The following is a 25,528-nucleotide window of genomic DNA, read 5'->3' as shown; positions in this document are numbered from 1 at the left end:
TCCGCAAAAAACATAAGTTACTCCATGTGCATTCCGCTTCCGGATGTCTGTTACGCAAAACAATAGAACATGTCTTATTATTAGTATAGGACTGTTATATTAGGGACCAGCTGTTCCGTTACTCAAAATACGGAATGCACACCTACATCATCCGTATTTTTAGCGGATCCGTGTTTTGCGGACAGCAAAATACATACTGTCGTGTACATGAGCCCTTATTCTGTATATACTGACACTGCACAGTACCACTTCTCCCATCCTGTGTGCTGGGTGTAATTCTCAGTATCTGCTCTAATTTGTTGCTTCACCTCCCCAAAAATATGAAGAAAAAGTGATCAAAAAGTCATACACATCCCAAAATGGTAGAAAAAGCTATAGATCACCTCGCAAAAAATGAGCCCCCACAGCTCTGTAGACATATGGCGATGAAAAAAAAAATGTTTTTTTTCAAAAGTTCAAAGAACACTATAAACTATATAAGGCTATTTTCACATATGTGTTTTGCATTCCGGTTTTTAAGATCTGGCAGAGGACCTCAAAACTGGGGCAAAACGCTTTTTGTTTTGTCCCCATTCATTGTCAATGGAGACAAAACAGAACAAACCAGTTTGTTCAGTTTTTTAACCAGACACAAAACTGCAATAAGCTGTGGTTTTGTGTCCGGTGTGCGAAACGGAACAAACCGGCTCCATTAGAAAGTACAACTTGTCCTGCAAAAAAAAAAAAAAAGCCTGCATACGGCTATGTGAATGGAAAAATACAAAAGTTATGGCTCCTGGAAGGCAGGGAGTGGAAAATGAAAACCTAAAAACAGAAAATTGTAGGGTGCTGAAGTGGTTAAAGTGGACCTATCACCTCCCCTGGTTTAGTAGCTGCTTGTTCTCCTGTGCCATTACAATTCCAAAGTATCTCTTCTTAAAGGGGTTATCCCATCTTAGACAATGGGGGCATATCGCTAGGATATGCCCCCATTGTCTGATAGGTGCGGGTCCCACCTCTGGGAGCCGCACCTACAAAGAGAACGGAACGGAGAAAGTTGAGGAGGGCGCACTGCGCATGCGCAGCCGCCCTCCATTCATTTCTATGGAGCCGTCGGAAATAGCTGAGCACTGGGCCAGCCGTGATCTCCTCCTCCGGCCGGCCCTGTCAGTAATTCAAAAATCGCGCGCCTCTGGTCATTCGGCGCAGGCGCTCTGAGATGAGGAGGCTCGTCTCCTCAGCACTCCCTCAGTGCGCCTGCGTCGATGACATCACCGAAAGAGAAGACGTCATCGGCGCAGGCGCACTGAGGGAGTGCTGAGGAGACGAGCCTCCTCATCTCAGAGCGCCTGCGCCGAATGACCAGAGGCGCGCGATTTTTGAAATACTGACAGGGCTGGCCGGAGGAGGAGATCACGGCTGGCCCTGTCAATCAACACGGCGAGGGGGCGGTTTTCTGCTGCGGCTACCAGCAAGTAGACGCCCTACTTGCTGGTAGAGCCCTCATTTACATATTATAAAACTTCGTTTTATAAAGAATCGGCCGCATGAAAGTAAGACTATTATATTCTCCTATATCGCGCTATGAGGAATCTAACTATCCCAAAAAAAAAAAATGAGTTTTGTGGGGTGACAGAAACCCTTTAAATATGGGGTAAGTCAGTCTAATAGTAACTGATTCTGGAATATCCTGATATTAGTAACTACATATATGAAAATTGAAATTAGGGTCTAAATGTGACAGTTATCCTTTAAATATACTTTCTTAGAGAACAAATTATCGGAATATAGAAATATCTGAAATCCAAATTGCATCAAATAATGAAGTAAAATACAAAGCCGGCTCTAATATACAGAGAGGGATCAATATTGTAAATGTAACAATGCAAATCTATATCTCAGATCAAAAGCAGGGACATTAGGGAGGTCTGAAGTGTGACCACAAACCACCACCACTTTCCTGGTGTGTGACTCAGGTGGGCGCCAGGCTCACCACACAGTGATGTGGCAGAATAACAGCCAATCAGCGCGCTCGGGACCTCGTGACCGTACTGGAAGCGAGGCTTGGAGCGCAGCGTGTCAGTGACAGGACAGAGCCTCTTCTCCCCGGTGTTGACAGGAGGACTCTGACCCGGCCGCTCAGTGAAGCCCCGCAGCCGCCATGGGTGGGCCCGTGCTCCCCGCTGCCCAGCGGCTGTCTTCTCCGGTGTCCGCTCCTACCCGGGACAGTCCCAGCCGGTTCTGCTGCTGGAAACAAAACCAAAAGTAACCTTTGTGTCCGGAAGAGCCGCAGCTCCTCCCTCCAGTCCACCGAGGCCACAGAGAGAGCAGTGCTGGGCACGGACCCAACCGCTCCAGCTACTGAACGTCCCCCCGCATGAGTCCTGCTGAAGCGGGTCTGGAGCCATAGAAGCCTGTGGGTCACTGGCCGGTAAGTAGCGCCCTGCATGACGATAGCAGTGTCTGCTCCACCCCGATCTGCCGCACTGTGTGAACATGGCCTCTGTGGAGCTGTCTAACCGCATGAGACTTCACCATGGCTACTGTAGAGCCAAAGGTGATCGCCTGGTGTGTACTGGTATCATACCTGGCGGATCAAGGTAGGTGGGAACATTCCTTTACAGCCATGCAGTGCCCATGTTATACCACCAGACTACTGACCTATAGTGCTGACATTGTACTACTATATAGTGCTATAATACTGACCTATAGTGCAGGCCTTATACTACTATATAGTGCTGACATTGTACTACTATATAGTGCTATAATACTGACCTATAGTGCTGACATTATACTACTATATAGTGCTATAATACTGACCTATAGTGCTGACATTATACTACTATATAGTGCTGTAATACTGACCTATAGTGCTGACATTATACTACTATATAGTGCTATAATACTGACCTATAGTGCTGACATTGTACTATTATATAGTGCTATAATACTGACCTATAGTGCTGACATTATACTACTATATAGTGCTATAATACTGACCTATAGTGCTGACATTGATTGTACTACTATATAGTGCTATAATACTGACCTATAGTGCTGACATTATACTACTATATAGTGCTATAATACTGACCTATAGTGCCGACATTGTACTACTATATAGTGCTATAATACTGACCTATAGTGCTGACATTATACTACTATATAGTGCTATAATACTGACTGTACAGTGCACATGTTATACCACCACAACACTGACCTATAGTGCTGACATTGTACTACTATATAGTGCTATAATACTGACCTATAGTGCTGACATTATACTATTATATAGTGCTATAATACTGACCTATAGTGCTGACATTATACTACTATATAGTGCTATAATACTGACCTATAGTGCTGACATTATACTACTATATAGTGCTATAATACTGACCTATAGTGCAGGCATTATACTACTATATAGTGCTATAATACTGACCTATAGTGCTGACATTATACTACTATATAGTGCTATAATACTGACCTATAGTGCTGACATTATACTACTATATAGTGCTATAATACTGACCTATAGTGCGGACATTGTACTACTATATAGTGCTATAATACTGACTGTACAGTGCACATGTTATACCACCACAACACTGACCTATAGTGCTGATATTATACTACTATATAGTGCTGACATTGTACTACTATATAGTGTTATAATACTGACCTATAGTGCCGACATTGTACTACTATATAGTGTTATAATACTGACCTATAGTGCCGACATTGTACTACTATATAGTGTTATAATACTGACCTATAGTGCTGACATTGTACTACTATATAGTGCTGTAATACTGACTGTACAGTGCACATGTTATACCACCACAACACTGACCTATAGTGCTGACATAAGAGTGATACATGATATGAAATCCCTTATACACTGGTGCACATACATCCCAGGAGGCCAACGGTCGTCCGACGCCCCACACACACACACACACACACACACACACACACACACACTGGGAGCCGGACTTAACATTGCGTTCTCCTTGGTTTGTAGATGACGGACAACGTGCTTTGAGTCTCTGGTTGGACCCTGATTCTGCCAAACGTGAACATATCCTACCAGTCCTGACTTTGAAAAATAATTAGCTTCAGAGGTCGTCCCTACGTAGGAATAAAAATACTCTGCAAAATGGCAAGAAGAGTATTTTTAGCTGAGGAGGAGTATGAAAGTCTCAGTAGTTCTTGTAAATAATATGTAGGCACACATAACGCTAAGAGGTTGGTATTTACGTGGGGAACATCACTGGTCTTCCCTGTAGTGTCTTCTATGCAGAAGTAGCAGATGTGGACAATATTACATGTACCTGGCAGAAGATAAGACCCTACCTTCTGTCACTCAGGGGCCAGAGCAGCAAAACTCACAGTAAACACTAAACATGGAGGTCTACTCGAGGTGGCAGTGGGTAGCACTCTGCAGAACCAGAGTGGAGGCCTGGAGGCAGCAGTGGGTGGCGTGGTGGCACTGGCTGGGGTTAATAAGCCCCTGGGTGGCACTGGCTGGGGTTAATAAGCCCCTGGGTGGCACTGGCTGGGGTTAATAAGCCCCTGGGTGGCACTGGCTGGGGTTAATAAGCCCCTGGGTGGCACTGGCTGGGGTTAATAAGCCCCTGGGTGGTATCTGTTCTGTTTTGCAGTCGTGTGCGAATAGCTTTTTTTCTTTTTTTTTTGCGGACAGATTGACTTCAGTGGGCGTTTGGCGCACCAGAATAGGACATGCTTTATCTTTTGCGGCACGGAGATGCTGATAGCACATGGATGTCTGTATTTTCTGACCTCAAAATGTATATGGACGTGTGCATGAGGCCTAACGGGGACAATATGGCTCTCAATATATCTGGGACAATCTGTTGCCTATTTGCCAACCATCTTTGGTTTTTTTCGGGTCTCCCTAAAAATGGAAGCCCTCTTGGACCCCAGCAGCATTTCCTAGGCTGGCACTGTTTATGGGGTACACTTTATAGCCATAAGTCAATATGAAGATGGGCACACTCTTATGTGGACATTGTAAACCCTAGTTATTTACCCCTGTATGGTGGCAGAGGCACAGTGGCACTAATACTGTATGTACCTGGTGGGTACACAACTGACTTTGGCGGTAGGCAATGTCACCGTCACTTCCAGTAGGCGCCAGTCTCAGGGGGCCATTACTAAGCCCCCTCTCACACTACAGTCCTCTCTTTCTGTGATCTCTGTGCAGTGCGCTCCATACATACACCTCCGCACATAGCAGCCGGCAGCAGATAGAAGCCTTAAGGGTATTCTGGAACTTGTAGTCTTACACCACCTGGGCACACCCCTGACACGTTCTCCTTTGAGGGCACCCAGCAGGGCTCCGTTCCTGCCATGCTCTCTATCTGATGCATCTGTCGGCAGGTGGGCTCTAGGATTACCGGAGGACTGGGAGGCAGAACATCAAAGGTCCAGCATTGGGGGGGGGGGGGGGATAAAATGAAAGTAGCTGCTGTAAGTGTTCAGTGCCGGAGGAAGGGGCAGTGAGAGAGGAGCGCCAGATCAGCAGCCGCCTTACTGTGCGGAGATTGATTTGCTCTTTCAGGCACCAGCAGTATCTCTGTGCTGCCTCTGATGCTCTCAGCGTGGTCATTAATGGCAGGGAGATTGCCATGTGTATCTATAAGCATTACATTTATTTTTAGGGTGTAAAGTTGCCTGTACAGGCATCTGTGGCGCTTGAACGGGCGTTATTGCAACCTCTGTCGAGTATATTAGCTTAACAAGCCGGGATACGTTGGGTGCATTATTCCCTGTTGTACTTTTTATTTTACGATTGTTGCACTCTTCTAATAGACAGCATTTGTACAGTATTCATACATTATTTACACTTCTCTAATACAATAAAGTGGCTTCCCACATTTATAGGAAAAGGTGGAGCAGATGACCTTTCTGAGATGCCCCTAGGAAAATGTGATTGCTTCTTACAGGGAACTCGTCTAGTTTGGATAAATCCCCCCCACTGTAATAAATGAGTAATGATACTAACAACCTGTTTATTGGATTTCTGTGATTTCTATAAAATAGTAAGGGGATCAATGTATACACTATTTGAAGCAGCTACCTGTGCTCATTTTTCGTTGGAAATGGGGAGGTAAGGATAGACACCGTCCTAGAAAAGGGAAGGAATGTCTTGTATATGATGTGTGTAGGAGGTACTCTCAGTTCCATATAAAACTGTTGGACAGCCCCAGATATGAACAATGAATCAGGAAGTTTTGTAATCCCAGCGTTACGTAAACCTCCAATCCTTGGTTGAGAGCCACGAATAGTCACGGCTGCACATCACCTGTTTTCCCTTCCCCCACGACAGCGCCACACAGAGAGAGGATCCGCCCCCAGGGACAGGAAACCTACAGAATAAAAAGGTGGAGCCTCTCTACCCCTTCAGTGGTCTCCTTTCCCTGGAGTAGGAGACCTACAGGTTTTTCCAGGTACTTACTGCCGGTCTGTTTATCCTAGGGGGTCCCTAGAGGACTGGCGATATCCTGCCGGGGTCCATCGCGCTGTGGTTGCAGGATGACAGGACCCTAGAATCCGGAGGGCTCCTCTGGATCTTGCGGCAGTCGCGTGGACATCTTTCTGAAAGAAGTATTGCCACGCGGGGTCAGGAGGTTGCTCCCGGCAACTGAGCAGCAAGTGCGTGGGCATCTTCCTGGGTGAAACGTTACCACGCTGGATCAGGAAGTTGCTCCCGGTAGCTGGATGGCATGTGCGTGGGCATCCTTTGATCAGGTATTGCCACGCTGCTTAAGAATAGACGAGCGGCTACGGAATAGCGCGGCTACTTCTGGTAGCCGGCGGAGCGGTTATGCACTTCCGGAAGTATGTGGGGACGTACGTCCGGCCCACGATATTCAAATTGAGGTGTTTTACCGCCGGGATGCCGAGGCTTTGACAGGCAGCTTACCGTGACCGAGAAACGGCTCATCGTGTTTAAAGCAGCTGTTCTAGGCTTCCAGGTTTGGAGGCATATCTATATCCCTCTCTTTTTCTCTTCTCCCTGGTCAAGACGCTGGGAGTGGAAGCAGAGAGTATCTTGGAGGTTAATGACGGTCTGAGTAATGTCATGTTTTAACCCTAAAGCAGGCTTTCCCTTGCTATTAAAAAAACAATAATAATTCCAATACGTATGTCAATGGTATGTCGCAGCGATTCCCAAATGTGAAGTGGGTACAAGTCACAGTTCAGTACATGCCTTTTTGAGGGACCGCGCGTTCCCTATCCAGGAGATTAAACCTCTTCAATTTTGAAACATCCAATCATGGAAACATAAGCAATTTATCAGGTCCCACTGTCACCAATCCAGGGCTCCTGTGGGATGTCAGAAAATATGCAAATAGTTAAATATTATAAATCACCAGTAACCTTTCCTACGTGATTGAACTCACAAGCGCAGCTTGGTATATAGGCACATCGTATAAACTCCAAGGCTCTCCTTCTTTTAATCCTCCTTTCGCCACCGCTAAAAAACATTTAATCGCTCCAATAGTAAAGCACTGCTTGCAAAATCAGCATATAAAAGATTTATTATACTCACAATCTGTCTTTACAATCCTGCCCGACCCGGGTTTCGCTCCATGCTTCGTCAGGGCGTCACCATCTTTTTACCCACACACATTATATACCCTCCCTCCCCCATAAAATTACCTTATAAAATACTCCTAAAACACTTGTATCCAGCTAAGGCTACTTTCACACTTGCGTTCGGAGCGGATCCGTTAGTCAGACGGATCCGTCCAGACTTTGCATTGAAAGTCAATGGGGGACGGATCCGTTTGAAATTGCACCACATTGTAAGCCTGGACGGATCCGCTTGGCTCCGCCTGCTGAGCGGAACAGAAGCCAAGCGGAGCCAGACTGAGGCATTCTGAGCGGATCCGCATCCACTCAGAATACATTGGGGCTGTACGGATGCGTTCGGGGCCGCTTGTGAGAGCCTTCAAACGGAACTCACAAGCGGAAACCCGAACGCAAGTGTGAAAGTAGCCTTAGTGACAATCCCCTTCAATGCCCTAAATAGATAGATCTATCCAATACTTATTTTTATACTTTGTACGTATGTTTCAGCTTCAACCCATTTCTCCGTTCATACTCATTCATTTGTCTCCTGTATCTCTTACTCCCACTCATAATCACTCCCCTTGTACACACCCTCCTTTCCTGATTGGTAGGTGGCCATTCCTGCTCACGCCCACAATACACACCTCCCTATCATGATTGGTGAGTGATACCTTTTTGTCCTGCCCACAGCACACACCTCCCTCTCCTGATTGGTGGGCAGTGAGCGGCTGTATATCTCCCTTACACTCGAATCACTGCTATTCCGCCAGGCACGATTTCAAGTCCAGTTCGACGTTAAGTCCCTGCGGTTGGATAGTATCAAGTTCGTAGATCCATTTAACCTCCCGCCGATCTATCTTCTTAATAACATCTCCTCCTCGCCAGTCATTTTTTTACCAACTCTAGTCCAGCAAACACAAATCCTCTCAGATTTTTTTTGATGGACCTTTTTGAAATGCATAGACACCCCATGGGTCTCTAACCCCTTCCTAATATTGTTGATATGTTCCTGTATCCGAACCTTCAATTTTCTCATTGTGCGTCCTACATGCTGGAGGCCACACGGGCACTCCAGCATGTATACCACTCCCACATTGTGACATGTAATTTGTCCTTTAATTTTAAAGTCCTTATTTCTTTTGACTGAGTGAATCACCGTAGTCCTCATTTTGTTTTTTTTCCCTACTCCTGTTCCTACATAGGGGACAGAAACCGCACCACGAGAAGAGGTTCTCTATCTTTCCTTCGTCTTTACTTAAAATCGCACTGTGCACCAGATGATTTTTTTTTTTACATTTGGTGCCTTTCTGAAAATATAATCGGGATGACTGGGTATCTCCTTACCTATAGCCGGGTCGTTTTTAAGTACACTCCAATTTTTCCTAATGGCATTCTTAATGAGACCTGCTTGTTCTGTATATTTGGTGAGAAAAGCAAATCTAAAGTCTTTCTTTTTCTTTTGTTCACCCACCAACCCCTTCTTTTCCCCTCTTTCTTCAACTTCTCGACTACACCTCGCTAATTCCTCTTTACTATTACCCATGGCGTCGGGGAGCAAGGAGGAGATTCGGAGTATGCAGGGCGGTGCTGGGCTCCTTCACAGTGGGAGTGGCTTGGCTCCGGAAACGTTAGTAGCCTCATTTACATATAAAATCTTTTTTTGACGCAATAAAAGCGCAGAGAGCTATGGGGACTGGGTATTGCAGATGTGCTAGTGGCCATCTAGCAGCCCATGTCCTTGGCTCTATACCCAAAATCCAGATGACAGATTCCCTTTAAACAAGTTTTAGTGGTCAGAAAGTTCAAGGTAGAAACAATGAAAACTACGATACAACTTTTATTTCCACATTGTTTCATGGCAGTGATAGATCTGAAAGATGCCTATTTCCACATTCCAATGCACCCAGAGTTCCAGAAGTTTCTCAGAGTGGCAGTTCTTAATGGAAGGCCAGCTACAGCAGTTCCAATTTCAGGCATTACCCTTTGGCCTGTCTATGGCCCCAAGGGACTTTACCAAAGTGGTAGCGGAAATGGTTTCATTCATAATACTAAAGAACGTGATGTTAGTGATGATCCCATCGCAGTTGGAGGGAAGCAGTTCAGGTGGTAATAAACACATATCAGGAATTGGGTTGGATGATCAACGACAAAAAATCCAAACCAAAGCCTGAAAAGTGTCAGATTTCTATGTCTAATTCTAGATTCCAGATCTCAGAGGTTGTATTTACCGGTGGAAAACATAAGCAAAATTTCCACTCAAATAAAATCCCTTGCATCTCCCACTCTGACGATTCGGAAGGCGATTTCGGTCCCGGGGTCCCTAGTGTCCTGTATTCTGGCGGTCGAATGGTCTCAACTACATTCTCGTCAATTACAGATGGAAATTTTGACGGCCTTCAAGAAGAACAAAGGAATTCTAGATGCCAGGCTGCATATCTTAAGAACGACAATGAAGAGTCTAGCCTGGTGGGAGGACAGACAAAATCTGATACAAGGCGTTACATGGACCTATCTAGGTCCGATAGTCATAACTATGGGTGCAAGCCACTGGGGGTGGGGAGCTCGTGTTCAGGGTCAGTGGTCACTGACTCAAAGGCACTTTTCCTCAAACAGGAAAGAGCTTTTGGCTGTGAGATTAGCTGTAGAAGCTTCCCAATCCCTAATAGGTTCGGACCATGTCAGAGTCCTATCAGACTACAGTAGCCTATATAAATCACCAGGGGGGGGACAAAGTCGGTTACCCTCGGGTGGGAGGCGAATCAGTTGTTGAAAAAACTAGAGGGGCAAGTCTGTCACATTTCAGCCCTACATATAAAAGGAAAAGAAAATATTCAAGCGGACTTCCTGAGCAGGTATCCTTTAAAACAGGGAGAATGGTCCTTGAAAAATTCGATCTTCTCCATGATCACAAAGTTATTGGGCATGCCAGTGATAGAACTGTTCGCCTCACGTCAGAACAAAAAAGTGGATCTTTTCCGTTCCTTGGATCCAAGGGAATCCCTTTATGGGGTGGATGCTCTTCTCCTGAAATGGGACTTCATACTAGCCTATGCCTCCCCCCCCCCCCCCATTTACTTTCATTAGTTCTGAAGAAAATCAGAAAGGACAGGGCGAGAGTAATTCTGATTGCTCGATTCTGGCCGAAGAGAGCCTGGTTCACTCCTCTCAGGATAATGTCACAATCAGATCCTTGGATACTTCTGAAGATTCCCGATCTGCTGTCCCAGGGTCCGGTTTTCCATCCAGCAGTAAAAGGTCTGCATTTAACAGCATGGAATTTGAAAGGGGTCTATTAGTAAAAAAGGGATTTTTGCAGGAACTGGTTGCTACGCTTCTTAAGAGTAGAAAACCAGTGACTATCTCTAACTATGCCAGGACATGGAGGAAATTTATAGGATTTTGTAAAATCAATCCGGATAATCTCCCTGATTCGGTTCCTATTTCCTATATTTTGGAATTTCTTCAAAAAGGGCTGACTTTGGGGTTAGCTAAAAATAGATTAAAGGTGCAGGTTTCTGCCCTTTTCGGTACTTTTTTACGAAAATTTTGCCTCTCATCCTTGGGTAATTAGATTTTTTAGACTAGTAGATGGGATGGCCCCAGTTTCCTCTCCGAAAGTTCCCTCATGGGATCTGAATATAGTCCTAGGGGCTCTGACGCAGCCTCCTTTCGAGCCCCTTTAATCATCCAATAAAAAACATCTTGCCTATAAAATGATTTTACTAGTAGCACTTACCACGGCCAGGAGAGTTCCATGCTATTTCTAAAAATCCTCCCTTCACTACTATTCTAGAGGATAGTCATTTTACAACCTGACCCGGCCTTCATACCTAAAGTTTCCTCAAAATATCATAGATTACAGAGCTTCCCTCTTTTTGTGCTAATTCTAAAACCCCAAAAGAAGAAGAATTTCATACATTGGATGTGAGACGATGTTACATTATCTCAGATCCACGGAGGGGTGGCAAAAGTCTTAAGCCTTGTTTGTCCTCTTCTCTGGGCCAAATAAGGGTAAGAAGGCAACCAAAAGTACCTTGTCTAGATGGATCAGACTTGGTATATTGGAGGCTGGTCTTTCTCCTCCAGTCTCGGTGAAGGCTTATTCCACTCGTTCTGTAGCCACTTCTTGGGCAGAAAGATCTGGTGCAACTATTGAACAAATCTGTAGAGCTGCCACATGGTCATCTCCCTGTACCTTTTTCCGGCACTATCGTTTGGACCTCAACTCTTCCTCTGATCTGTCTTTTGGTAGAAAGGTCTTACAAGCGGTGGTCCCTCCCTAAGGAAGGATGTTCTTCTCTGTAATTCTCTCTGTGTGGTGCTGTCGTGGGGGAAGTGAAAAATGTTGATTACACTTACCGGTAATTGGATTTTCCAGACCCCACGACAGCACCCTTCCTTATTCCCTCCCTGAGTTTTCTACTTCTTTCCTCTCATAGGCACTAAAAGTATGTATGTATGTGTGTGTGTATATATATATATATATATAATGTGTGTATGATTGGTGATATGATTTTAATTAACTAAGCTAGGAGTCCCTTTCTTGATCTGTAATCCATTGAACGGGTAGAGCGGCTCCACCTTTTTTATTCTGTAGGTTTCCTGTCCCTGGGGGGGGGATCCTCTCTCTGTGGGGTCTGGAAAATCCGATTACCGGTAAGTGTAATCATCATTTTCTCCATGTCAGGAGTCAGCAGCCTTCGGCACTCCAGCTGTTCTGAAACTACAACTTCCAGAATCCTCCTTTCAATTCCATGGGAGTTAAAAGAACAGACAAGTAAGAATGCATGCTGGGAGTTGTAGTGCCGAAGGGTGCTGATCCCTGCTCTATGTGAATATTTTCAGTCTGCTGCATCATCTATCGTTTTTGATTTGTTACTTTTTGCCGCCTTTTCTTTCTCTCAGCGTCATCTTTCGGGAGAGTTAGGGGCTCCCCGTCCATATTACTGTCAGGTTTCAGCAAGTTCAGCCAGTTTTTTTCTGCTATTGCGTTCAGTGTTTGCTTTACAGCTGCTATGAGCAAGGGTATTTTTGCAGTATAAATTTATGGCATAAATTATAGCAGTCTATTGGAATATGTGAGGCCGTGTCCCCTCCTGCCTTTATTTTAAAAAAATTGACATAAAAGGTACAAGACAGTCATACATTTTCGCAGAACATTGGTAAACAATATGGGCCTTTTTTTTTACTCCAGAAAATTGGCACATATGGGTTAATTCCCTTTTATTCGGATTTTGGATCTAATAAGACAAATGATCTTAAATCTGGATCTGTATGACGTATCTGTCTCTTTCGGGCTACGTTGATGTCTGTGGCAGGACCATCATATGGCAGCCAATGGTCATAGCTGCCCAGGGCTTGTGTGTGTTCTAAGCTGAGACGTTTTAATGGTTGTTGTTTATATGGCAGAATGTGTTCCTGGGATATTATGGATGAATTTGTCCTGTAGTGTTATTTATTACTGTACTACTTGAATTTACAGCGTTTTTGTTTCGTAACCTGAAGCTTTGCAGGGTAATCCTGTAGATAAAGAGTTGCCCTTTAAGTATCTGTTTCCGGGGTTATCTTTTATTTAAAGGAATGTAACTTGCCAGCTCCTGTGGTGACTCCATATCAATCAATATTACAGCCTGGCGAGCAGTTTTCTCTGGAATATGTCAGCAAAATCATCCCTCTCATTTATTTTTATTTAAAGCTCCCATAAATAGACATCAGTACTCGAAAAGTAGCGTCCATGTGACCTCTATATGAAGAGTCTAGAAACTTGCTGTTAGTGAATAGGGGAGGGGACTGTGGGTATGTGCTTCACTGACCCTTCTTATGGTTAGTAATTGCCTTATCAAAGGGGTATTTCCAAGATCGACAGTTATCGCATATCTACTGTGTAGGTCAGGGGTCAGCAACCTTTGGAAAGCCAGCTGCTGTGAAACTACAACTCCCTGCATGGATGTTCCTGTGGCTCCCATAGAAGTGAAAAAAGCATTCTGGGAACTGTAGCTTCAGAACAGCTGGAGTGCCGATTCCGAAGGTTGCTGATCTCTGGTATAGGTGATAAATGTCTGATTGCTGGAACCCCATGATCAGAGGAACGAGGGTCCCATTTCTTCTCGCTTCACCCCCACAGAAAGGAGGAGCTTGAATGGAGTGGTAGCGACGCTGCTCTGTTCATTGTCTATGGGGCTGTCAAAGAACCAGCAATAAACATACAATTCCCTTCAATATCCAATAAACCTATTCCACTAGAATAGTTTCCAATATCCTTTATTAAAGGGGATCTTCAGTTTTTAAAAATGATATGCAAATGGCCCATGTGCAGTAATATCAGTCACTGATGTACTGTCTGTAGCCGAGTTGCCTGTAAACCAGCCTTGCATGCAGTCACATAACCTGAACACATAGTTATCTGCCCTCTCCCTGATGTACAGGAGAGGTTTCTGGCTCTCCCCATTCCTCTCTCTCTGGAGGGATTGTATTTCATATGATGGGCAAGTTAAATGTTTCATGAGAATTGTAGTAATCCCAGCCCAGCAAGCCCTAGCAGGATCAAAACAAGGGTGCAGCACAGAGCTGGGAAAGCTAATGAAATCGGAAAATGGCTACTTCTGATCAACGGCTGCATCACCTGGGGAGCATTTAGACATGTAAAAATACTTTTGTACATTTTATATAGCCCTGGGAGAACCCTTTAAATACATATTATAGACATAATCTTCACAAACCATTGAAATCATTTCAAAATACGATACACAATAATACAATAAATCCCCAACGGGATATGACATGGTAACATCTTTATAAACCATTGCCCAGAACTGAACACAACGTGCCTATCCTTCAGGAGTCTATGGACATTTAATACGCTGGTATCATAAAAGCTGTTGATTTACAGCCTGCAGGGTCTCTGCTGAGTTATTGTAAGCCATGCTGAACTGCTCCTTTTTCATGTCTTAAGTGTTGCCTTTCTTTTGTTTCAGCCGTCATGGATTCCTTTATAGATGATGACATTTGTATCCTGACTCGAGAGAAAGAAGACCATACAAAAGGAAACGAAAGCGCCCCCCTTTCTGCCTCTTCCGGAGAGTCCTCAGTTGCCTCACACTTTGCCCTTGTTACAGCGTATGAAGACATCAAGAAGCGCCTTAAGGACACTGAACGGGAAAATTACATGCTAAAGAAAAGATTAAGACAAACGGAGGATAAGGTATAATTGTAAACACTCGAATTCAAGACTTTATTTCTAGCGATGCCAGAGGTGGGATCCTCATCTATCAGACATTTATGGAATGTCCATTGATGGCTAAGATGGGAAAGACCCCTTTAAGATCTCTATTTAATGGGCGCTGAACATTGCCCCTTAGGCTTCTTTCACATGGCTATATTTGTTCTCAGTGCGAGGTTAGTCTATTCTGTGCCACATACTTTAGTTTATAATGTGTAGGGCGGAATCGCCTGAAGCATATTTCAATTTCTGTTCTGCTATGGCTCTGTGCTTTACTTCTATATACTGAGCACCTGAAGTTTGGAAATTTATACTGAGACACTCAGAGGTTAACGCATGCTTCCTTTGGAGCTATTCACTTAAGGGCATCTGTCGACAGGGGTGCACCTAGCCTTTCTGCTGCCTGACGTGAAAATTGAAAAAGCCCCCCCTCCCCATAATTCTTAACCGAACCCCTTCCCTCCTAACATTACGTATATCACTACAGAACATACAGGGTAACACAGCGCCTCTTACATCTCCTTTGATGTAGATGTTCTCTTTCCTGATCTTCTCCCTTCAGACCAGACCACCATTTTTCATCCATTTCTCGTTTGACAAAAAAAATCTTAGTTTACTACTTTTCCATCATCCTCCTACCTTCTCGACAAATCTTCCTACCACCCGCAATACTGTGCCCACTGTGCTCCCCAATATTATACTGCAGAAACAGATAAACCAAGTGATAATACTAGTGCCATGGGGATTGTGCCCTCCAATAAATATTGGCACGTAGTGTCCTAAAATAACTGCGCCCAGCAAATAGTGCCCCTGACACTAATAGTGTAAACATAATGTCCCACAAAAATAATTGTGGTAAGCTGATACAGCGCCAGGGTGCCCCCGTGGTAATAGTGCTCCCCAAAGTCCCACCAATAGTAATAATTCTCTGCTAGAGCTAGTAATAGTGCTCCTACAGTGCCCCCAACATGTCCCCACTGTGCCCCAGATGTGATGCTCCCTTAGTGCCCATACTAGTAATCATGTTCCCCATAGACCCCCAGTAGTAATAAAGCTCACCATAATGCCCCCTAGTAGTAATAATTCTCCTTATAATGTGACCGTACAAAAAATGCCCCCTTATAATGTGTGCCAGTGTAAAAATGCCCCCTTTTAATGCCCCCAGTAATGTCCCCATAGTGCTCCCATAATGTGCCTGTATAAAATACCCCTTCTTGGTGCCCCAGTAGATGACCCCATAGTACTCCTCTCCTCCCTTCCCCATAGTACCCACCATAATGTGTCCCAGTATAAAATGCCCCTTTACAGAGCCCCCCATATAGAATACCCCTTTGTGGCCTCTGTAGGTGCCCCATAGATGCCCTCACAGTGCCCCCCATAATGTGCCAGTAACAAGTGCCCCCATAGATGCCCCCCCAATCATGTGCCAGTAAGAAATGCCCCCCCAATCATGTGCCAGTAACAAGTGCCCCCAATAGCTCTCCTCTCCTGTATTGTACCATATGAAAAAAAATAAACACATATACTTCCCTCCATCAGGCTGGGAGCGATGCGATGCAGGCCTCTTCCGGCCTGTGTCCCACGCTGTATGGGCCAGGCGGCGCGATTACGTCATTGCGCCGCCTGCACCGGCCTCTGATAGGCCTGCAGCCTACCGGAGGAACGGGGAAGGGAGACGCCTCTCCCCTGCCCCGCGGCATCCATCTGTATCTCTGTCCTGAGGACGGCGATACAGAGAACTATGGAGATGAGCGCTTCCACAATGGAAGTGCTCATCTCCCTGTGCCCTGTTGCTGCCACCCCCACCCTTGTCACCAGGGCCGCGCTGCATGAGGCGATATCCTCACCTCGCCTAATTGGTGGTGCGGCCCTGTCTGTCAGCAGATTTGTCCCTATGACACTGGCTGACCTGTTACATGTTCACTTGGCAGCTGAGGGCATCTGTGTTGGCCCCATGTTCATATGTGTCCGCATTGCTGAGAAAAATGAAGTTTTAATATATGCAAATGAGCAGTTCCACCTAGAGGCTCTGTTCTCTCTGCAACTACTGCGCCCTCTGCACTTTAACAGGGCCAGGCTGGTTCTAATTGTTTTGCTTGTAAATGTTTAGCTTTGTGGAGAATCGAGCATGGGGGAAAGTGACAAAGTGAACAAAGCCTACAGTGCATTCCGGGAGATTTCTATTGAGAGAGACAATCTGAAAAAGAAACTGGGTGCAATGGTAAGTGTTTCAATTTGTTGAAGCTCTCAGGAGTAAGGGCTACTAGTTCTCCTTGCAGAGGCCCAGCTGATTGTGGCAGTGCTCCCTGGGGGGAAATCTGTAAAGTAGTTCTCCTCCAGAAGGAAGAAAACTGTCTCTCTAGTGCCACCTATAGGTAGCTACCCTGTAAGGCAATGTGCATCTGCGGCATCTCATCCAGCCAACCTGTACCCTCCTTTGTACTGCTGTCTACAGATGTTTCATAGCTTTTTTAAAGGGGTGGCCATTGACAGCTAGCCACCTGTAGGTGGCGGTAGATAATATTGCCTTTTGGAGGAGAGCTGATTTGCATTGTACTAAGATGTATTGTTAACCTCACCCTGTAGAGGCTTTTATGCCATATTTAACCCCCACTGGTGGGACTGAGTAGCAGCTCATGTAGTGCATGCACGGACTCAGTGTTCGAATAGATTTATTAGTTACTATGGATTTTTCGGTATAAAACAGAATTCTTTTTTCTTCCTCCCTTCAAAAAGTAACCAAGGTCTGCAGATCTCCTACTGATGGCTATCCTGCAACTTACAAAGAAAAACAATAGGGTAGATCCGTAGGTTTAAACTGCCCTGTGGTGCACAGATTGTACTTACACGGCATTCCACAAATATCAAGCGTATCACAGATATCCTCTGTAAACTGGTTGGTTCTCCGCAGGGAAGATGCGCGCTCACACGCTGTTTAAACAGGGCTCAACCACGGATTTAATGACAGCATGCACCTGGTGAGTCTACTGGGATTCCCAACTTCTTTGGAGTTATCGGAGCTTCACTATGGTAGGAGCAACTTGTATCCACAGAAAATCTTGAACCATAGAAGTTGGGAATCCCAGTAGACTCACCAGGTGCATGCTGTCACTAAATCCGTGGTTGAGCCCTGTTTAACAGCGTGTGAGCGCGCATCTTCCCTGCGGAGAACCAACCAGCCCACAGAGGATATCTGCGATACGCTTGATATTGGTGGAGTGCCGTGTAAGTACAATCTGTGCACCACAGGGCAGTTTAAACCTACGGATCTACCCTATTGTTTTTCTTTGTAAGTTGCAGGATAGCCATCAGTAGGAGATCTGCAGACCTTTGGTTACTTTTTGAAGGGAGGAAGAAAAAAGAATTCTGTTTTATACCGAATATTTATGATACGCGCGGTCCGAACCTTTATGTACATTCCTTAACAGTGTAATCTACCCCACAACACTTCTCGGACCTGCAGCAGTTTCTTGCGGACTGGTGATTTAGTATATCTATATATTTTTTTTTTTTTATTGTAACTATGGATTTTTCATTTACGTAGGAGAAGGAGAAGATGGAATTCACGAGAAATTTGAATGAGCAGTTGCAGTCAAAAGAGGTAGAGCTGCTGCAAGTGAAATCTGAACTGGAGACTCATCAGGGTAAGTTATATCTGTGATGATCTGTGTCTCCAGGCCTGCTCCTGAGTAAGGCTACATTCTCACAAACGTATTTTGTTTTCATGTCCGTTCCGTTTTTTGTTATTTTTTTGCGGATAGGTTCCGGACCCATTCATTTCAATGGGTCCGCAAAAAATGCGGAAAGCACATTGTTTGCTATCCGCAACAGTATGTCCGTTCTGTAGCCCCGCAAAAAAGATAGAACATATCCTATCCTTCTCCATTTTGCGGACAAGGATAGGCAGTTTTACAATGGATCCGCAAAAAAAACGGATGCCATACTGATTGCCTGATTGGAGTCGGGAAGGAATTTTTTATTCCCCTAAAGTGAGGAAAATTGGCTTTTACCTCACAGGTTTTTTTGCCTTCCTCTGGATCAACTTGCAGGATGACAGGCCGAACTGGATGGACAAATGTCTTTTTTCGGCCTTATGTACTATGTTACTATGAATGGATCCGCAAAAAAAAATGGATGGCTTTTTTTTTTTTTTTTTTGCAGACTGCAAAAACACATACGGACGTGTGAATGTAGCCTAAAAGGAATTCAGTTGTTTTTTTTTTGTTTGTTTTTTTTGTGGTTTTCTTTAGCTACGGCTTCATTGAAACTTCAATAAAATAACTCACGATTTTTAAAGTCGTTCTTTTTTTCCTATCATAAAACAATCTGTTTTTGTTTTTTGTTTTTTTTTATATAAAAAGTCTGTGGAGCTCTAGGGTTGAAAGGGTTTTCCGGGATTTTAAAAAGAACTGTCTGGACAAGTAATAAAATAAAAATAAGCATTACTCCCCTGTTAAATGCCCTTTCTCCCCCAGCTCCAGTGCTCCATTGGTTACCACTGGTTTAGGCCTCACGCACACGACAGTGTCTGTATTTCTTTTTCACCTATGACAGCACCCCTGGAGAGACCGCCTCCACCTCCTCAGAACAGGCAACAGGAACCAGAACCGCCTTTTAAAAGAGGGATCATCCCCTGTACCTCCAGTTCTGTTTCCTGTCCTAAGGGGCAGGAGGGAATCGGATCCGCTGGAATAAAACTAAGATGGAGCTGCAGGGGCCCCGGCTATTGTTATAGTGTGAGGAGGGTTACCTCATGCGGCATAAGACTCCTTTAGGGGCCGCTGCAGAAGTGTGGGCTCCCTTCTCTCTCCCTACCTCTTTCGTTCTCCTTCCCGGGTCGTTCTCCTTCGGCCTTTTAGAGCTCCTGCGAGACTCTGCGGCCGTGTTCGCACGTTCGCTGTGCTGGATTCCCTTACTTCTGGGTTGCAGCGGTGGGACTAAGCTGAAGCTGCGGACCGGAAAGGGGAGGGAGCCAAGGAGAAAAGCCCAGCCAGCTCACTGCCATGTCGAGTGGAGTAGGTTGGCAGTTTTTTCCTCCATTCTGGCTTGGTTTGCTGTGAGATATGGAGCAGGCTCAGCGCGCTGAAACCACCAATAATACATCGGTACCAGGGTGGGTTAAGAGGGGTTATAACCCAGCATGTTTTTTTTTTTATAATAGTGCTCATGGGGTCATGTTTTGTGCTTAGGCGTCTAAGGAGTCTTCCAGGAAGACCTCCAGAGCAATAGAAAGGGGATGTGCTGGGGGGAAAAGAAGCTACCTTCTGCCTGGGCAAAACCCCTATGTCAAGTGTGTATCACCAAGTTAATGGAGGAGGAAGCTCCGTCTTTAATGGGCAGCTTTAAGCAGATGATCCGTGAATCAGAGAGGAGGGAGCCACGGTGATAGTTATAGCTCCTTTTTCGCCGAGACAGGTGCGGTTTTCCTGGCTCCGCAAGATTTCAATAGCAACCGCATGGGTGCTTCCAGAGTCTCGGGAGCTTCTCTCTCAGGGTCTTTCACCCAGAGGTGAAAAATCTGCACCTGACCGCCTGGTTGTTAAGAGGGAGATTTTAAAGAAAAGAGGTCTCTCTGGGGATGCGGTTAAGACTCTGTTTGCCAGTCGGAAGAATGTCACTTCTGATATCTGAGAGTTTGGAGGGCCTTTTTCAGATTCGCCAAAAAACCTGTGGATGTGCTAGAAGTTCCTGACATCCCGCTTGTATTAGATTTCCTACAAGAGGGATGGAAGAAAAAACTTAGGCCTAGCACTTTAGCTTTAAGCGTTTTGTTTCAGTTTAAGTTAGCGGAACATCCTTGGGTTAAGAGGTTTATGATAGCAGTGTCCAAGTTATCTCCGGTCTGTAAAAATAGAGTTCCTCCCTTGGATTTAAATTTGGTCCTCTCTACTCTCACTTCAGACCCCTTCGAGCCTATTGATAAGATCTCCCCAAAGATGCTCTCCCTTAAACTTGCGTTCCTTCTGGCCATTACTTCGGCTAGAAGGGTTAGTTAGATCTCTGCTCTCTCGGTTGACCCTCCCTACTTGGTAATCTTGGAAGATCGGGTGGTGATTTCTCCTGATCCTTCTTTTTTACCAAAAGTCTCTTCACTTTTTCATCGTTCTCAGGAGATAGTGTTACCTTCCTTCTGTGCTTCCCCTAAAAATAAGAAGGAATCGGAATTCCATTGTTTAGATGTTAGGAGGTATATTTTGTATATCTACAGGTCACTCAGCCTTGGAGGTCCTCCTCACGTCTGCTGCTTTTATTTCAGGGAGCTAAGAAGGGATCTGCAGACTATTGCTAGGTGGATTAGACAAGCCATTTCCTTAGCCTACTCTTCTAAGGGAGTTGTTCCGCCCTCCGGGTTTGGGGCTCACTCTACGAGATCAGTCTCCACTTCATGGGCAGAGAGAGCTTCAGCTTCTATAGAGCAGATTTGTAAGGCGGCTATGTGGAGCTCTCCAGATATATATATTTTTTAGGCACTATAGACTTCAGATACCTTCTAATGAAGGTCTTCCCTTTGGCCGTAAGGTGCTTCAGGCTGTGGTCCCACCCTAGATGGGTGCTGTCATAGGCGAAAGAGAAATATTACACTTACTGGTAATCGTTTTTCTTTGAATTACCATCCCCCACCCCCCCAAAAAAATAAAAAATACTGTGTATATATAAATATATATTTTTTTGGGGGGATGGGAATTAATCAAAGAAAGCCGATTACCGGTAAGTGTAATCCAATATTTTGACCTGCAAGCCGCAGATCCGCAAAATATGGACAGTCTGTTTTCTCACTCTCACGTTACTAGCAATATGGACAAGTATAGGACGTTATATCTGCAAAATATGGACTGTCTACTTTTTTTTTTCTCACTCTCATTACTAACAATACGGACAAGTATAGGACATGTTTTATAATTTGCGGAACGAACACACACATTTTTATTTTTTTTTACCCATAGAAATGAATGGGTCTGTGTGCATTCTGTAAAAATGTGGATTGGATGCAGATACAAAATAGCAAGCTTTTATTTGGAGAACAGTGAACTTTTATTTTGTCAGGCACCGCTCCGGCAAGCGTTCAGGAGGCGAAGCTTCACTGTGATATGCCTTCTGCATTGAGCCGCTTCACAACCCCGCCCCTCTGTTCTGTGTGACAGTTGTAGCATCCAACCAGAAGACCAGTACAGCTGTCATTCAGAGAAGAGGGGAGGAGTCATGAAGCATCGCCCTTAGGATACTAACAGAAGCAGTGCTGGCAAAATGTATTCACACCTTCCTAAAGGGATTTTCCAAGTGTAGACCTTTCCTCAGGATAGGTCATCAATATGTGATTGGTGGGGGTTCCAGCCACACTGCTGTTCAGAGGCTGTGGCCCTCCAGTGAGCTCTGCCGCCTCCTCGCAGCTAACCAATCACAGCGTCATCCATTGGATAATGGCTGTGTTTGGTATTGCAGCTCAGCCCCTTTCACTTGAATGGAACTGAGCTGTCCCCAATGAACGTGATTTTTCCTGGCCTAGGATGAGGCCACGGCGCTCACCAGAGTGGCACAGCTTTTTCAAATAGCTAATCTGTGGAGGTGCTGGGAGTCAGACCCCCATGATCACCCCTACCTAGTGCTGTCAGCAGTTTTTGCTGCCAGAATCTCTTTAATTTATATTTTACTGAGGCCCCATTTATTGGATGGTTTGCTTGTGTTATCAGGTATTTCGGTACTAATGTAAATGGAGAATAGAGACCGTTTTGTAAGAGCTGATACTGCAGCTTCAGTCTGTGCATGCTACGCGTAGCCCTTCTGGTTTTTCTCTGGCTCCACTTGGTTGACAGGTTCTCTCAAATGTGGTGGGGAGCTGCAACTCTACTCTTCCTTGAACAACTTGCCTCCTCGATGTAATGTACATTCAGGGTGTTCACTCCTTGTGCGGTGGGTACCAGCTGTGTAATAGACTGAGATCAGAGATAACTCGAATGTCCGTCACTTAACCTTTTCAGATGTCGTGATCAGTAGTGGCCAAGGCATCTGAGAGTTTAACAGAGGGCTCTTCCTCTGACCTCCAATTAAGCCCCCTCATCTCACCTATAAATCGTGCGATGCTGATCAGTTGCTTTGGCATAGTAACCCCTTGTTAATGCCCCCTAAGGGGAATATAAAATTTTGTAAAAATATTTATAAAAAAATTCAAAATTCATATCACATTTCCCATTTTCTCGCTGGTATCATTGGGGGACACAGGACCGTGGGTATAGCTTGCTGCTGCCACTAGGAGGCGACACTAGGCTGAAAAAAGACTTAGCTCCTCCCCTGCAGGCTGATTTCTTTATTTTTTATTTTCCCTTTTAATTGGGGAAACCGAGTCTCCCAGCCTCTCCGTTGTCCTGGGGAGCAAGACCGGTGAGGGAATCCACCGCTCACCTCCCCACAGAAGCAAAAAGAGGACCAGGGCAGCCCTGCTTCCCGCCAGCCAAGGGGTCACATAGGTCCGCCAAAGAAGACCCTCCCGCCATGCCAGACTCCTGCCACTCCGGTGCCAGCTGCTAAGGCAGTGCCCCTGCTGGAAAAGGTGACCTTGCGGGTCCGCTTAGGGAGGGTGAAGAGAAGAGGAGAAAGATAAGTGAGTACACGGGACTAGGTAAGTATGTGTACACCCTCTTCTCCCTCCCTGGCGGCAATAGTTCTTGGTTTTTATAGGGTCCACAGGCACCAGGCTCCGTTTATGGTAGCCCATGACCTCCTATAGACCTTCCCTCTCCTCCCCCTGGTTACTTGGGCGCATAGGGGGTTAATGCTCCATATCCCCTGGCGGGCGCTGTTTACCACAGCGGGCGCCGAGCGCTCCGCTGTGGACCTAGCGTCTGCTCTTATCGGACAGGCAGGGAGGGGAGCGCAGGAGGCTTCCCACTCCCTGTTTCCAGTCCACATGATTCGCCATTTTCGAGAGCTATGCGCGCCGCTCCGGACCGTTTATGCATGCGCGGTAGCCGGGTGCTTGATAATTTAGGCCCCGGCTTCTATTGAGCCTACCTGTTACTCCGGCTTTGTTCCGGCCGACCGTCGGTACTCCCCGGTCGGCCGTACACCAAAATCTTAGGCCTCGGCTTCGTGGCCTTGCAGGCCGCAACTTTCACGGCGGGGGCGGGGCGGTACTGGTCGCAAATTCTTCCCGCCTAGCTTCCCCTCCTCCAGGAGCCCGCTGAGCCCCGCCTCCGTGTTTTAGTCAGCTTAAACTACTTCCTGGCCAGTCACCTCTTGGGGCTGACACAGGATTATCTGTCATTTATGTATGCAGTGCAGGTGCTCTAATCTGAAGAATTTAACACCTTCCTGCCTCCTGTCCGCTTAAGGCTGGGAATCCCAGTTCTTTAAAAAAAAAAATGTAAAAATGTCCTATCCCTCATAGAGAAGGACCTCTCGTAGTTCCCTAGCAACCTCCGGGGTTGTTTGGTTGATATTTCTCCACCTGCGCAATCTAATGGTGGACCTCCGGACCTCCCCAATCACCCTCCGGGGTCGTTTGGTTGATTGACACCGCCTGCTCACTCCAGTGGAGCATCTCCAGACCTTCCCAATCACCCTCCGGGGTCGCTTGGTTGATAATCACCGCCTGCGCAATATAATGGTGGACCTCCGGACCTTCCCAATCACCCTCCGGGGTCGCTTGGTTGATAATCACCGCCTGCGCAATATAATGGTGGACCTCCGGACCTTCCCAATGCACCCTTCGGGGTCATTATGTTGATAAAGCACCGCCTGCGCTATCCGGTGAGTTCCCTCTTGAATTCCCATTCCACCCCCGGGTAGTTTGGTTGACAGCTCCCGCCGGCGCAGCCTACAACGGCCACCGGCGAGATTCTGAGAGGTTGAACTGCGCACAAGCGGCCCAAAGCAGGATATTTTCCTCCTCAGTCACTTCCGCACCCCCACTTTTACTCCCCAGGGTCACACTCAGACGTACCCTTCCTCCCTAGAGAGGTTCGGTCCGAAGGGGGGGATCACTGATTCGGACTCTGTCATGAACCCGGCGCATTCTTCCAAGATTGCGTTCACGGTAGACAGCAGTGCTTGTCGTATGCAGTACCCCCTTCCTTAGGCGGAGTATTTGTGCTACTACCGGACACGGTACTTGCCTGAGGCATTACCTCCATCCTTAGGTGGACTAACTGCACTAGCGCTGGCTTCAGTGCCGGCCGCAGGCGTTCCCCCTTCGGTAGGTGGTGGACTTGCCTTCCTGCGGGGTACAATACTTACCGTATGCATTCGCCTCTTCCAATAGGTGGCGTTATGTCATTATCACTGTATGCATTACCCCTCTATTAGGTGGAGTAATTGCACTCTCACCGGGTACAGGACTCTCCGTCCATAAGCGGTGTAATTTCTCTGCCATTGGACTCAGTTCCTGCATATGCATCACCCCTTTCCCGCAATGCACCCGGGACGCATCCGGAGCAAATTCGGGACGCCCATGTGAAAGAGGCCTAACTGTATTCATTTTGATGTATATATAATTTCTTCACCATTTACACCCGGCTGCACATCTGTCTCCTGAGCTCAGTGTTTTGTCAGTATTTTTCTTGAATGCCTCATGATCAGAATACATCTGTCTGATCAGTTATGGATCTTGCACCTATGGAACCATGATATTGGCGAGAACAGAGCCTGAGGCTGGCGAAACAATCAACTACTGTCTCTCCCAACCCCACATACACATGCATGCTTAGTTAAACCTAGCATGCATGTGTTCTG

At 45.9% G+C, this 25,528-nt stretch overlaps 1 protein-coding gene across 1 annotated transcript in view; it reads left to right on the top strand.

Annotated features, from left to right (window-relative positions):
* The first annotated feature begins 2,047 nt into the window (after nt 1–2,047).
* AZI2 (5-azacytidine induced 2) overlaps nt 2,048–25,528 on the top strand; it is a 47,029-nt gene continuing 23,548 nt past the window's right edge. The window contains exons 1-4 of the mRNA XM_040433265.1: nt 2,048–2,410; nt 14,559–14,785; nt 16,914–17,024; nt 18,348–18,447. Coding sequence (XP_040289199.1) covers nt 14,564–14,785; nt 16,914–17,024; nt 18,348–18,447 — 433 coding nt within the window. The 5' untranslated portion in view covers nt 2,048–2,410; nt 14,559–14,563. The remainder of the gene's footprint in view (nt 2,411–14,558; nt 14,786–16,913; nt 17,025–18,347; nt 18,448–25,528) is intronic.

This window comes from Bufo bufo, chromosome 5, assembly GCF_905171765.1.
Source record: "Bufo bufo chromosome 5, aBufBuf1.1, whole genome shotgun sequence".
In the NCBI taxonomy this organism is placed as follows: Eukaryota; Metazoa; Chordata; class Amphibia; order Anura; family Bufonidae; genus Bufo; species Bufo bufo.
The sequence above is the reverse complement of the archived record's forward strand: the minus strand, read 5'-3'. Positions and strand labels throughout refer to the sequence as shown.